A 15461-nucleotide genomic window follows, 5' to 3' on the forward strand; every position below is an offset into this window, starting at 1 on the left:
ATATAGTTTTAAAAATAAAAAAAAAAAATTTGAAATAAATTTATAACTTTTTTGTTGTTTTATTTAGATTGATTCATCTTTAATAGTCATCAATGAAATTTCAAACTCCAATGATGTAAATGTTAAGAGTAGTTTGGAATCAACAAATCTAAAAACAAGTAATAATGCTCTATTGGGGGCTCTTTTGAAAAAAAGTAAAACTAATAAAATTCATGAAATAAAAATGGAATCTCAAATTAAAGATTCAAGTAAAACCGATTCAAAGGAGTTAAATCTAAATCCTGTAAAAAGTGAAAATATTTGTAATAGTAATGATTTTTTCAATGAGGTAATTTTTATATGCTGACCTCCTTGACTTTTATATAGTCAAAATTATTAATCTTATTACAAAATTTTTAGTTTGTGAGTTTATGTACATCATTAGAGCAAGTTCCAGCGGACAGAGAGAGGTTATCGAAAAAATTAAATAAGCGATATAAAAATGCAGATCCTGAATACACTTCTTCACAACATTTTAAAAATTTTGTCAAGAGTTGTATTGAAAAAATTAAAGAAAATAATTTATATTTAATCGCCAAAGAACTTTGTGATAATTTAAGTGCTCAAAGGGTAAAAGTTGATTTTAAACAATATTTTTAATTTTTGAACCGTCCTTACATTTACACTTTACTTAAAATGTTTTTTTAAATTTTTAGAAAATAAGTATTGTGACAAAAAAAGAATTGAAATCTTCAAATGACACAAATGATGAGATTTATATATGTGAAGATTTGAATAATGAAAGGATGAGTAAAAAAATTAAAATTCTTAATAAAATAAATGAAAGTTTAGAATTACTTGCTAAAAAAATAAGAGAATTGGAGGAAACAGAAGTTGATTTAAGCGACGAAGAAAATTCTACTTATGTTAAACTTCAAAGGTTGAATTTTTTAAATATATTTAGTTATAATATGTTTTAGTATGATATAATTATTGTGATAAATATTTAATTTATATATTGATTTTTACAGGCACAGAAAAAGATTTTGTACCATTTACAAAAAACTATGTAAATATACAAATGAAAACCCGGATGCAAATCGTATATATTTAAGAAAAATTTGTTTTTCTGGATCTAAATATCCTAATGTAAATAAGATTATTGAAAATTGGCTAAACGAAACGAAAAGGTTTCCTGATTTTACCGATATTGTAAAGCTCCTGGAAAATCAAAGTTCTTACCTAGATTTGTCAACAAATGACCCAGATAAAATAAGACTCATAGGTAATTGGTACAATAAATTGTATCAAAGTAATTTAAACAATTTTTATTAATTTAGTTATTCTGATGTATTCATTTTTTTCTTTTCGAATATAATATTTAGTAACTGTTAGATTTTTACTTTTAGCGACGGAAATTTTTCAACAAGTTGGCGTTATGCTACAAGAAAGAAGAAAATACGATTTATGGGATTCTTTTTGTGGATTTTTAAAAGATTCAAGTGATCCAGCCGAAGACAATCCAGAACTCAAAAAAATATTTAAAGAAAATTTTGATAATCGAGTTAAAAAAGAACAAGAGGTTACGTTATAATTTATGCATATAAAATAAGCACCAAAGTTAAATCTTATAATGTTTTGTTCTTATTGTAGATTTTTGCCCATTATTCTGAAATACAAACGAAACAAGGTTTAAAGGCTAAAGAGGTTCAAGATAACGAAGCCAATGAATCGCCTATTGCGAGTAGTAATGAAGAAAGTGAACCGGAAGAAATTGAAAGCTCCGCTGATGATGATGATGACAAAATTCTAAACATCAGCGAATCTTCTCTGACGGATGAAGTGATTTCTGATACAAATGGTGAAAATTAATTACAAAGCAATAGTTTTAAAGTTTTAAAATAGTAGTAACGCAATTTTTGTAAATTATTCTAAAATACGTTATTTATTTTTTTATTTTATTTTTTTGATTTCACAGATAAAAATTCACGTCTAATAAACGAACAAAATTCTTCCGCTTTAGAAAATAATTTAAATTTATTAAAAAAAAAAGAAAGCAAAAATAATTTTGAAAATTGCAAATCATTAAAATGGCGAGAAAAAAAGAAGGGGAATTTGTCAAAAGAAAATTTGAACAGCAGTAAAAGTGTTGTTAATACCGAAAATGTGCAAAAAGAATTAAAAAACTTATCGATAGAAAAAAATGTCGAGCAAGTGCCTGGTACGGAAAATGAATTAAAAGACGGTGAAAATTTTTTAAATTCAAATAAAACACCGGAGAATACTAATACTGATTCTGCTGATAACACAAGTCCTATTTCAAATAATAATAATGAGAATAATAATGAGAATACAGAGATTAGAAATTCGGAAATATTAAAAAGTAATACAAAAATAAAAAAAAATCATCCGCCCAGTGAAATGCCCAAAAGTAAAAAACCAAAATTATTATTTAATAATGTATTAGAGGATCCGGATAACAGGAGGAGTGATGATGATAAAAATATTTATAAAAGTTCAGATAACTCTGAAAAATCGTGCACGGTATTAAATTCTCAATTTGATATTGGATATTGTGAAATCGAGCCAACATTTAATATATTATTGGACAGAATTACAAATGGCTTCAATGAGGAAAAAAAAAAAGATAAATTTTGCAATAGACTATTTCGCGATCTTACGAATATCGATCGATTTTTTTGTGGTAATCGTCAAAAGAAGAAAAACATCTTGAAAGTTTCTACGCCAACCTTTTCTTTTAATTTCGGTATTCGTAAACCTAAGAAACCATTACGGAACAAAAAATTTACGGTTAATATAAAATCATCGACGATAAAAAATCGTAATCGCGGGACTGACCGCAAAGAAAAAACCAAAGATAATTACAATAACAAAAAAAACTACGACGGTAAAAAAAATTTTAGCCAATCCGAAAGGGAAAAAAGTGAAGGGAAAAGAAATTTACGAGGTAGCACCCGAGGAAGTGACGACAGTGGAGACAATGACGAAAATGATAAAAATAAAAAAAATTGGAATGCGGAATGTAACGTGGACAAAATGAAAGGTGAAGATGAAGAAGAAATGGATGATGAGGACGATGATGGAATTAGAGTCAATCAAAAAGAAAATGACAGAGTTTTTAATAATTCTGAACTCAAGACTGAAATGAAACCTTTATCATTACCTGATATAAGTCAATATGGAAAATGTGAAAAGAAAGAAGAATTCGAGTTACGAAATAATACCACGTTTTCCGATTCAAATGCGATAAATTGCAAAAAAATAAATTTAAAGACTCGTTGCGAGTCTACAGAATCAACAGATTCAGAAGAAATAAATGATGGACAAATAAACCAACAATGGAAATCGTCGAAAAAATCATCGGACGAAGAAAGGGTGAAGAAATTCCTTCGGGATTCACCGCCATCTATATCAATAACGATGCCGAAAAAAAAATACACGTTAAATAATGGATCCGAGGAGTCTTTAAAAGCTTTAAAAGTTCTCAAAGGATTAAAAGAAATTTCAACGACGCGAATAAAAAAACAGATCACGATGATGTCGTCATTATTGGAGAAATACCAGCGGAGTCGAAAAATTTAACCACGGTCAGAAGGTATTCGTATCAACCTAATACTTCTCATTATCCTACGGAAAAAAGCAATAGGGATACATCAAAGGAAACGGATGCGGAAAACCCTGGAACATTTTTTCCCAAAATCGTTGACGTTCAGGGTAACGTTTCTGGATTTGACACCATAACGAATTGTTATGAAAAAAATGTCGAATTTAATAATGATAGAAATAAAAAATGTGATTCGTCTAAAAGTAAAACGCGTTACTTTATATTTGAAGCAGCCGACAATAATGAAAGAGAAAATGAAAAAAAGAAAAAAAATGAAAAGAAAATAATCGAATATGTTATTTTAGATTAAAATTATTAAACTAAAAACTATAAATCATAAACTAAATTATTTAAAAAAAAAAAAAAAAAAAAATGAACTTAATCGAAACATTAAAAAGTTTACTAATACTTTAAATTTAAATTTTTTAGTTAATGTTATGATAGTAATTTCATACATAAACAATATGATTCGAATTTTTTTTTTTTTTTTTAATTTTCATTACGAATTTTCCTGTTCATTTTAAATGATATAAAATTTTTTCTTTTGTTCTATTTAATGTAAACAAAAAAAAAATGTTTTAATTTTAAATTATTAATTAATTAATTAAAATTTATTAATTGACATAATTTTTAGTTTATTATGTATTTTCATGTATAAAAAGTTGAGATATTACTTAGCTAAAAAAAAATAAATAAATAAAAAGAGATAGAAAATAATTTTTAAATACATTATATATATATAAAATACGTACGATGAATTTTTTTTCTATATGTGTGACAAAAAATAATAATAATAATAATAATAATAATGAATTTTATAATAAAAATAAAATAAAATTTTGAAGAAAAAAAAAGTAAAAAATATTTAGTTAATGGATTAATTGATTGATTGATTATATTTAAATAAAATAATTTAAAATGTGTATTTATTTGTTTAATAAAATATAAATATTATATATATATATATAAATTAAAAATTTATACCGTTTTATAAAACAAAAATTATTTTAAAAATTTTGAATAATCATAACAAAAAAAAAAAAAAAAAAAAATTATAGTCGGCATTTTTTTTTAAAATCATTTTTAATATAAAAATTTATTTTTTAACTTATTAAAAATACATAAAAAAACGTAAAAAAAAAATTTATTAAATACTAAAACTAAATAATAATAATAATAATAAATGCTTTTTATTTCAACTTTTTTTTCCCCCTTTTTTAATAACAAACAAACAAACAAAACATAAATTTAAAATAATTTAAAAAAAAAAAAAACAAAAATTTGGGAAACACCTCATAATCTAACCTTAATATATAAAAAATATAATAATAATAATAATAATAATAATAATAACTTTTTAACTTATTTTATAAATTTTTTTATTTTATTTTAAATAAATAATGTAAAATTTACTGTATAATAAGACTAGCTGATATCGGACTAATGTTAAATAATTTTTTAAAAAAAAAAAAAAATGAAGTTATACATAATATATATATAGATAAATAAAAAAATTATCGATTAGTAGAAGTAGTAGTAGTAGTAGTATTAGTACCGCGCGATTAATTAATAAAAAATTTATTATTATAAAAAAAATAAATAAATAGAATTTAAAATTAAAAAATAAAAAAATAAAACCGAAACAAAGTTACTTTTTATGGAATTTTTATAAAATTAGGAACTTATACTATCAGTTATGAGTGTCGTTTTTTTCCAGAAGGTTACCCCCTCTTTCACAATCAATGATGATGATTTTTATAAATAAATATTAAAATAGTTTACAAGTTAATTGCCCTTGTAGATTTTCCTTTCCTTTCCTTTTTGATTTTTGAAAATAAATAAAACAAAAAATTAAATTTTTTAATGTTCTGGCATGGAAACGGCCGTTCCTATTTTATATACCAGGTCATTGATTTGTTCTTTGACGCATAGATTATTCACGGCAGTCACGCAAGAATAAAACTCGTTATGACCATCTATAATAATGATGATAATAATTTTAGTTAAAACAGCAATGAAAAAAAAAAAAAAAAAAAAAAAACGAAACGAACAATGTTTTAGATTATTTGTTAAGATCAGGTCGCTTCAAAATTAACACGTGCCATTTTCAAAGAGGTTCTCAATGTTATTACACGAGCTCGACTCCTTTGGCGTTCAAATTCGGCCTTTTGTATTTTCATCTTATCTCAACAACATTAATAAAATATTGAACAGAAAAACCTACAGGTCAAATATAAGATTACTTACATATGAGTTCTCCTATCGGAATCAATGACAACACCGACTTTTCTTTATTTCTGTCCAATTTGTCGACTTGAGAGTCCAATTCGCGTACGAAATTATTCATTATGTGATTTGTGCATCGGTATTCGCGAAATATCACAGCTACGTGTTGACCAGAAGGACGAACAAAACCGACCTATAAAAAAAGGGGGGGGGTGGAGAGAGGCTTTTGTCATGTTTTTTCTGCATAAATGTAAAAAAAAGATCAAATCGAATCGAACACAAACCTTTTCGAAAAGATGTCCCATCAAATATATGACTCCGGCTGTAAATTGAGTAAGCATCGGATAACCCTGAATAATTAAACTGTATCCCCTCCACATTTTTTCTTCCATTTCATCCATTATATCGAATAAAACGTTGCTTTCGCAACATTCGTTCTGACCACTTTCCAACGAATTCCATAATTGATCCTAAAATAAATGATTCGAAATTGATTTTTTTCCGTTTAAAATTTAAATTTGGACTTTAATTACCACCCACCAAAATTAAAATAAATACCTCGTAATTCAAAACTCTCACACGGGGATCCGTCAAAGAAAATGATTTTTGAATAATACGTTTTAATTCGGGACTTAATTCTTTGGCAGGAGTCACAGCATTCGATTTTGGAGTATAAAAAGTTTGAAACTAAAAATTTTTAGTCAATTAATAGTTTTTTTTTTTTTTTGTAAAATCCCTCACATATATATTTAATATATATTATATTAATATTTTTAATTAATTACCACGGAAGGAAAATTTTCTTTGGCCAAATGTCGTATTTCGTTTCTTATTTTTAATAATCTTCCAGAACAAAATTTTGAGCTATGTACTGAAGTTACGGATTTTCCAACAACAACCTTGAATTTATTCCCGTACGAGGGAAACTAATAAAAAAAAAAAACAAATTCTCTTAAAAAAAGTTTCGTCAGATTTTTGTATTTTATTTTTTTGTCATACGAACCTCCATCCATTTAATTTCTTCATCGTATTCCCATCGAATCGACATTTTTTGAACGTTTTGATGTAAATTTCTAACTTTGACAACCGGCGGCATTTTTTCTCTTTCAATTTTATCATTAAACGAACCTTCTTCCCACCTTCTATCTATATTCGGCGTTTCAGCTTTTTTCTAATAAAAATATATTTATACATAAATATTCATAACATTTATGAAAACTTAAAAAAAAAAATAAAAAGAAAAATTTACTTACCAACTTGTCTTCGCCAACAATTTCATCTTCTTTTGAATTTAAAGGTCTCAAATTGTACCTTTTGATGTATTCGTCGGCCAATGCGTATCTTAAACGTTTAGTTCTATTTATCGACTGCTGATTATTTATCGATTCAAATAAATAAATATTTCTTTCAATCACTTCCACCTAAAAAAAAAATTAAATTAAATTAAATTAAATAATATAAGTAAATATTATAATTACTAAAAATATCTCATTATAAATGTATTAACATAGCGTTATAATTATTGATTGTTATAATTACCTGATAGTTTTTAAATATTTTTGTGCATTCATATAATTGATCGAAAAAGTCTTTAGGAATATCACTTAAACGAAACATGGATTTATTAGGTCGTTCCTCGGCTATAATAAAAAATGAAAAACGATTTCATTTTTATTTATTTTTATTTTTTTTGTCCATTTTTGTCCAACAATTTTTGGCATGCACACTTACAATAATAAGCCTTCAATTTACGAAGCCATGGTTTCATGGAATCGGGTCCGACATAATTTAAACAAATCACATAATTTTCCGAATTTCCTTCTTTACTCGAAGCAGGTTTAAATACGTGTACGTATTCAAAAGAACACACCAATAAATACATCAAACAAATTGTTTGCTCTTCGTACATTGTGAACATTTTAACGACAAAATTTCCTCCTGCAATTAATTAATTACTATTTTAGACAAATTTGTTTAAAAAATGAATAAAATAAATAAAATTAAATACAAGTGTAAAATTTATTATTATACCTTTGGCTAAAATATGGAGTGCACAAACAATTTCACAGTAAACCAAACATGAAACAATACTTTCTTGTTCTCCAGGATTATTTTGACAATCGATACTTCCGTCGGCAGTGACCTAAATTTAAATTAATCACAAATAAATTTGTAAATATTTTTTCAATGCAACATTAATTTTAAAATTCAAATTTTCTAAAAGAAAGCAAAAAAAAAAAAAAACAAATTAAAATGGATTCTTTACCATTAAAACAGGTCCCATGTTTTCAGCTTCTTTAACCAAATTTGTCATGTTATTTAAATCCATCAAATTTCCAGTATTGTCTTCGCCAAATTTCCAATGATCCAAAGTGTGTAAAATAAATCTGTCATCGTTAATCATTATCGATAAGGGATTTTCTTCGTGATAAGGATTAAGAGTGGTCGAAATCCAATCCCACTGATTTATTAAATAATGAGAAAAATTAATTAATTTTTTCCTCTTTTCGAATTTAATAATTTATTTATAATTGTTAAAATTTAAAAAATGTTTACCTTTAAATCAGGATGATTGAGTTTTAAATAATGATTAAGTGATGTTATGAATGCACCAGGAGCTTCACATAAATGTACTGAATTTAAATAATATGCTTCTTGAGCAGATTTGCTTACAAAATCATAACAACAACAGATTTCATAAAATTTAAGCCACGCCTAAGTTTAAAAAAAAAAAAATAAATAAATAAATAAATGTATAATTTACCACTCATTCAAGAGTGTAATAAGAAAGTAATTTTATAAATCAAAAAAAAAAACCATTTTGAATTTGAAAAATAATAATAATATTTACAACAAAAAAAAATTTTTTTTTTTTTTTTTTTTTTATTAACAGGAAACATTCAATTTTAAAAATTTCATTCGTCCTTTCACTTCCCACAATATAGATAGAATGAACCTCCTTTCACACATTAACTTAAACTCTAAACAAATTTCATTATACCTGAGTAACAAATTCAGGTGCGATAGTCTTTTTAACAGTCCATAATAGATTTCCTGCTTTATTCATTGCTCTTGTATGTTTATGCCAATCATCCAAATTATAATTATTTAATTTGTTTTTCACTTCATTTAATTTTTCTTTCAACTCAATAAAAATATCAAGCTGTAAATAAATAAAAAAAAAAAAATTATGTATTCATTTTCTCCGTTTTCTTTTCTTTTTTTTTTTCTTCTGTAATACCCATAATTGATGGTCAATAAAAATGGAAAAAGAAAACTCATGATTTGAAATAATACAAACCTCCCATTTATCTTCTTTAAACATTTCAGTCTCCAATGGTAAATTCCATCCAAATTCGGGGGGTTTAAAAGTATATTTTTTATTAAAATACTGCAAAACTTCTTCTCTGTCGGCAACGTCATTGCTTCTATGATTAGTCAAATTCTTATGGTGGAAAGACATTGGCAAAATGTCATTTTCACCGCTCATTCTTGTCCATTTATGAGAACCTAAGTAAATAATAAGAAAAAAATTGTGAGATTGAATTTTTTTTTTTTTTTTTTTTATGACCATACCAAGAGGCGTGACGTGAATGAAAATTAAATTAAACTTAGGTTCGCCAAATTTAATGTAATCTTCTTGGATAATAATTATTATTGTTATGCTCGACCGTTTCCTTCTCGCCTTGAGACAACACACGATTCGCACGGTTTTATAAGCAATTCAATTATATTATTATTATTACCTTGGTTTTTTTTTTTTTTTTTCTAAGCAGTAATTTAATTAAATTCCTAAATTCACGCAGACGTTAAAATCAATGGCAACGTATATAACGAAATAATAGAAAATCGTGACTTTGTTTCCAGTTCGGGGGTTAATAATCTTACACGAAAATATTTAACTTTGATTATACTTCTTAATAATAAAATAAAATTATAACAATAATTAGTCCGCGAACGAAATAGTGCCAATTTAATTTTAAGGTTCAATATACAACATTATTATTGAAACTTTTATTTTAAAATTTATGAGAGGTTTTCTACGATTAAGTTTTTTATAATTCATTTGCTGAGTTTTTTGTATATACTCTTAATTTTAAGAAATTCATATTCGATTAAAATGAAAATAGATGTGGTTATTATAAAACTCATTTAAAAAAATTAATTTTAAACTTATTCGAGTGTTTCAATGAGAAAATCAGTAATAATAAAAAATTTGAAAGAAAAAAAAGCACAACAATTTTATTATAAACATATAACTTTTTTTATCCAATAAGTATGCAAATTAAAATATAGACAATTACATTTTTAATCTTGTGAAAATAATAAAGAGAAATATTCTGAAATTTTTAAGGACTTTAAAATCGATTATATAAACCTCTTGTGATAAAATTTGATTGAAATAGATTAATTATTATTTTTTAGATAATTGTGTATTAAAAACATTTTTTTTTTTTTAATAAAAAAGAAACTTGTAAAAAACTTATATTGCTATTTTTTTTTTTCTGTATTAAAAATTAATAAATAAAATGTATGTTAACCAATAACATTAAGAGCTAGTTTAACATTTCTAGGTCAGTTCTTTTAAATTTGTAAATACATTTCAACCATGACCTTGAAACTTTCAAAAATAATACCTTGGCAATAAACATTGAAAAATATATTATTTACAATAAAAAAAAGGTAAATAAATAAAAATTATTATATTTCATACAAAATTTTTTTTTTTACAGAAGGATTTTTTTTTAAATATCTTTAATAGAGTAAAAGTTAAGATGGTTAGATAAGAAGTAAAAAAAATTTAAAAAAAAAAAATTAAAACATACCATCAAATGAAGTTTTCTTCGGAAAAGAAATGTCATTATTCCAAAAATTTTCTTTGCTTGGTAATGATTCTACTGAAAATGCCATTTTGTAATAAATAAATATATATCACATACCTAAAATACACAAAAATATATATATATCGATTGATATAATCTGTAATTTATAAATTTGCAAAATAAAAAAAAAAAAAAAAGAAAAAAGAAAAATTTGCAAAAATAACACCGTTATTAAAAGAATATAGAGAAACCGTTATGAGATTTGCTTTTATGTTTCTCAAGAAATACTTTTACCTAAAAACAAAATTAATAAAAAAACAACTTTTGAGTAGGTCACAAAATACTTAAACACAAAACTACAGTACTAAAATAATAAATGTGTAGACTCTTTGAAATAAATTAAAAAACTATATTTTCTTTTTAAAATTCACTCCAACTCTGCCGTCGATGTACAGAACTAGAGTGAACCTGTCTACTATAACTCGTCTATAAGTGGACCATGGCTTTGAAAACGAGACTATACTAAATTATTGTTTACTTTTTGCACTTTTTCATTTTACAGTGTTGCCAAATTAAAATTTCGGTACGGTCTACATACAATATTATTATTTATTCTTTTCAAAATAAAATTAAATAATTTTTTTTTTTGAGATATCATTTCATTATGTATGAATAATTATTCTCTATTTTAATTTTAATAAGTGACTTTTCGTAAAAGTTTAAATTTATGTTAAAAAAATATTTAATTTATTGTTTTTAATTTATTGATTCAAAAAAAAAAAAAAAAAAAAGAAATTAACCAGTACTTAAATACATAAAGGGGTCATTTATCTGAAAGGAAAAAAAAAATCAAATACTCCTTTCACAAATTGTTAAAAATAAATTATAGCCTTTAGCATTAAATATTTTTAAAGAGAAAACTATCTCGTTGCCTTTCTCATATTTGCAAAAAAAAATAAAAATAAAAAGAATTTTTTTAATTTTAACAAGAAATTAATAAAAACTGCTTTTAGTAAATGTTTAACCCTTTTAAAAAAAATAAAAGTAAATCAAAATTTAATGTACTCAAATTTTATTAATAAAATCACATTTTTTAAAATTAACAAATTTTTATTATTAATAAAAAGTTTGCAAACTGAATAAGGCAAATTTTTCCTTATGAAAACCTTTTACATAAAAAACTTAACAGAGAAATTTTAAAAAATTTTCTTATTCTAAAATAATTTTACTCACAAAAGTTTTCTTTTTTAATTTATAAAACCATTACTTTTAACTTTATGGTACAGTATCTCATGCAAGACTGAGTTACTTGTATTAGTAACATTAAACTTTTTAATTTAAAAGGGCAATGTCATATGCAATTTGTGCACTGAACTGAACTGAAGACTCACAGAATAGAATTAATTATTTAGGCTTAATAAATTTTTATTAAGAATTGTAAAAAAAAAAATTATTATTATTATAAAAAAAACCTGTATTTTATGAAAATTTTATAAAATATTAAAAACTTAAAGCATTTGATTCAAAAAAAAAAAAAACTTTTAAAAAATTAATTTTAATTTAACTTTATAAGTGTTACAATTTACAGAAAATAAATTTTATTTAAAAAAAAAATAAATAAATATAATTTATTTATCAAATATTACATTTCACATATTGTATTACAAAAAAAATAATTATAAATGAGAGAATGTAGTTTTTTTCCATTTTTTTTTTTTTTTTTGCAAAGTTATGCATTTGTTAAAATTAGTAAGTTTTAAATACTCCTTTATATGTGTCATAGTCTATCGTAATCATCAAGCTAAAAAAAATAATAAATAATAAATTAATCACATTATTTAATTCTAAAATCAAGAAACCAAAGTCAAAAAAATAATTAATCAATAAAAATGAAAGGAAAATATAAATAACGCAAATAATTGTTTAAAAAACGATTTCAAAATGTGACAAAGAAAAAAGAAGCAACTTAATAATGATTCAAATTTGTGAAAATTTAATTTAAACTTTAACAATAGGTACTTCTATCTAAACTTTGCAACTATAAGAAGGAAAACTAGACTTACTTCATCATTATAATTCAGTACATGCTTTCTGATGGCAGATGTATCGACCCATGTAATAAAATCTTCTAAATACCTGTCGGAAAATAAAATATCGATTTTCGAATAAGAATTAATTTAAGAATGAATTGCATTATTTTAATAATCAAACTCACCTAGACACTAAAAAAGCTGGATCTTTAACTAAATCAGGTCCTATTCTTACATGACCCTGTTCAATAAATTCAGTAGCTGCTTTAATATTTTCTGCCATTTTAGTTTTAACCATCATAACAGGTAATCGTCTCCTACAAAAACTACTCGCAGTTATCTAAATACACATAAATTTAAATATAAATAATTTAAAGTTTATCGAAAAAAAAAAAAACAACAGACAATATTACAATTAACTAACTTTATCTACTAGAGCTAAGTCCCATTTAGTAGGAATAAGTCCGAGGATATAACACTTTTCCAATAATTTAGAACTACATTCTGTTCTAAATGGATCATTTTGATCTAATGTTTTTATCTTTCTAGCAACTTCTCTTATTTCACGTGAAATTTTATTGTACCTTAAAGAAAAAAATAACATATTAACCTTTTTAAAAGACAAAAAATTTATTTATATATATATTACTAAAAAAATATATATATATATGTTTAAATATATTACTTACAGTGTATATTCTTCTCTTTTTTTCAGATGGTATTTCTTCATAATTTTTATTTCATGTAAATTATTATCTGCTTCCCAAGCAATAAAATCAACTTTTTTAAGAAGTTTTTTTTCGTGAAATTTTAATTTTCGAACCATGATTTTAAAACTATTTCCTATTAAGTTTTAATTTGTAAAAAATTACAATCAATACATACAATACATAAAATCTAATATGTTCTTTCACTTTACAAAAATGTTTTAATTTCAATCTTAAAAATTCTAAGTAATATTTAGAATTGGGCACATTTTTCATAAAAATTCTAAAACCACGTCGAGTTCAAATGTAAAAAAATTTTTATTTAATTAAAAAAGTTTAATTTAAGTTTAAATAAAATATACATATTTTTTAATTTTAATTTTTCATATTTTAACTTTTAGTTTTTTTTTTTTTTTTTTTTTGGTACAAATGGCGTAACGCACATCCATTTTATTCAGTTTTCTATGATAGAGTATATGACATGAGTTTAGGTTTGCCCATTTTGAGACGTTTAACTAGCCAAGCTCTTAAAATGACATTAGACAGATATATTTGGATTGATTTGGAAGTACGAAATGCCGTAGTTTACAAAAAAAAAGAAAAAAACAAATTTTTAGGTTTATTTAAATTTTTTTTTTAGATGACAGGATTGAATCCGGAAACAGATACTATTTTAGAAGTTGCATGCATTATTACAGAGCCTGACCTAAATCCTTTGAATGAAGGAATGCATTTTGTAATTCATCAAAATGATAATGTACTAAAATCAATGAATGAATGGTGTTTGGTGCATCATGAAAAAGTAAAATAATATTTTAATAAAAGTTTTTTTACTTTTGCATTTATTACTTATGATAAAAATATTAATTTCAGTCTGGATTAATTTCTGAATCTAGAGCTAGTCCTCATTCTTTAAAAGATGTCGAAGAAAAACTATTCAATTATATTAAGTCGAATACTTTTATAGATGGTAAATTATTTTTTATAAATATTACTATTTCTAATTTTTAACATTGAAATAATTTTATATAACTTGTAGGAACAAATTACTTGGCTGGTAATTCTGTTTATATGGACTTATTATTTCTTAAAAAATATATGCCATCAATTCCAACCTTTCTTCATTATAGATTAATAGATGTTTCATCGTTAAAAGTTCTCTGTAATCATTGGTATTCTTATGAGTTAAAAAATTGCAAAAAAGAAGTAAGTCACAGAGCTTTGGATGATATTAAAAATAGCATTCAAGAACTTAAAACTTACAAAAATATAGCATTTAAGTAAACTTAAAACATTAATAATATTAATAATAATAATAACAACAACAATGGTAAATTTATTTTTATTTTTTTCTTTACTTCCTAACACTTACTTATTCACAAGAAATTTTTAAATTATTATTAACTTCATCATAACCTTTGCTTTAAATTTTATTCATTTATTATCTATTAAAATTATTGAGACTTTTATTATATATGTAATATTTAAACAAAAAAAGGATGTTTCTTACTTGCAAAAACGTGGGCTTAACGTTGATAATCCTTCCTAAATAATCTAATTTACGTTGGACGTACAATTATTTATTTTATCAATTTAGAAAGAGAGAAAAAGTGACACTAAGATCGATTTAAATTTTTTTTAAAAAGTTTCATATACAAATAAATATATAAAATAAAAAATATATTTAAAAAATAAAAATCATTAGAAATGACGTTAAACGAAAATTCCATGCATCACCTTCGATAGCTCAGTTGGTAGAGCGGTGGACTGTAGAGGAATGTTCATAGTAATCCATAGGTCGCTGGTTCAAATCCGGCTCGAAGGAAATTTTTTTTTTTTTATCTCTTCCAAAAGTACGATACATTTAAGAAAAAACTTAAATTACAAATAATAATAATAAAAATTGTTTATTAAAAAAAAAAAAAAAAAAAAAAACAAAACAAAACATTTATTCCTTTTCCTATTTATATAAAAAAAAGAATTAAATATTTATGTCAATTTTCAATGTCAAATAATTAAATGTCAATAAGGAAATAACACACAATAATAATAATAATCAATAACCTTATTT

The 15461-nt window shown here is 23.8% G+C and overlaps 5 protein-coding genes and 1 non-coding gene across 6 annotated transcripts; 4 read left to right on the top strand and 2 right to left on the bottom strand.

The window, feature by feature from the left end:
• Nucleotides 1-223: 223 nt before the first annotated feature.
• Phum_PHUM357210 (uncharacterized protein) lies at nt 224-1851 on the top strand (the record flags this gene model as incomplete). Its single annotated transcript, XM_002427924.1, has 6 exons — nt 224-328; nt 400-532; nt 832-919; nt 1011-1291; nt 1389-1561; nt 1633-1851. The coding sequence occupies 6 exons, from the start codon at nt 224-226 to the stop codon at nt 1849-1851; spliced, it is 999 nt and encodes a 332-aa protein (XP_002427969.1).
• A 549-nt stretch (nt 1852-2400) lies between these two features.
• Phum_PHUM357220 (uncharacterized protein) lies at nt 2401-4493 on the top strand (the record flags this gene model as incomplete). The annotated part of the gene is made up of 3 exons (XM_002427925.1): nt 2401-3461; nt 3491-3807; nt 4450-4493. The coding sequence occupies 3 exons, from the start codon at nt 2401-2403 to the stop codon at nt 4491-4493; spliced, it is 1422 nt and encodes a 473-aa protein (XP_002427970.1).
• A 1057-nt stretch (nt 4494-5550) lies between these two features.
• Nucleotides 5551-9293, bottom strand: Phum_PHUM357230 (uncharacterized protein; the record flags this gene model as incomplete). The annotated part of the gene is made up of 14 exons (XM_002427926.1): nt 5551-5580; nt 5701-5789; nt 5852-6023; nt 6115-6300; nt 6389-6517; nt 6834-6972; nt 7088-7251; nt 7370-7470; nt 7562-7768; nt 7862-7973; nt 8097-8291; nt 8387-8545; nt 8832-8993; nt 9132-9293. The coding sequence occupies 14 exons, from the start codon at nt 9291-9293 to the stop codon at nt 5551-5553; spliced, it is 2007 nt and encodes a 668-aa protein (XP_002427971.1).
• Nucleotides 9294-12674: 3381 nt separating this feature from the next.
• Phum_PHUM357240 (U3 small nucleolar ribonucleoprotein IMP3, putative) lies at nt 12675-13509 on the bottom strand (the record flags this gene model as incomplete). The annotated part of the gene is made up of 4 exons (XM_002427927.1): nt 12675-12789; nt 12869-13023; nt 13108-13267; nt 13373-13509. 4 exons carry the CDS (start codon nt 13507-13509, stop codon nt 12675-12677), a joined length of 567 nt encoding a protein of 188 aa, XP_002427972.1.
• A 362-nt stretch (nt 13510-13871) lies between these two features.
• Phum_PHUM357250 (oligoribonuclease, putative) lies at nt 13872-14674 on the top strand (the record flags this gene model as incomplete). Its single annotated transcript, XM_002427928.1, has 4 exons — nt 13872-13958; nt 14031-14192; nt 14264-14360; nt 14430-14674. The coding sequence occupies 4 exons, from the start codon at nt 13872-13874 to the stop codon at nt 14672-14674; spliced, it is 591 nt and encodes a 196-aa protein (XP_002427973.1).
• Nucleotides 14675-15126: 452 nt separating this feature from the next.
• On the top strand, nt 15127-15215 carry Phum_PHUM357260. Its single transcript has one exon. It is a non-coding gene; the product is annotated as a tRNA-Tyr (tRNA).
• Nucleotides 15216-15461: the final 246 nt, after the last annotated feature.

Source organism: Pediculus humanus, genomic scaffold (assembly GCF_000006295.1).
Source record: "Pediculus humanus corporis 1103172107770 genomic scaffold, whole genome shotgun sequence".
NCBI lineage: Eukaryota > Metazoa > Arthropoda > Insecta > Psocodea > Pediculidae > Pediculus > Pediculus humanus.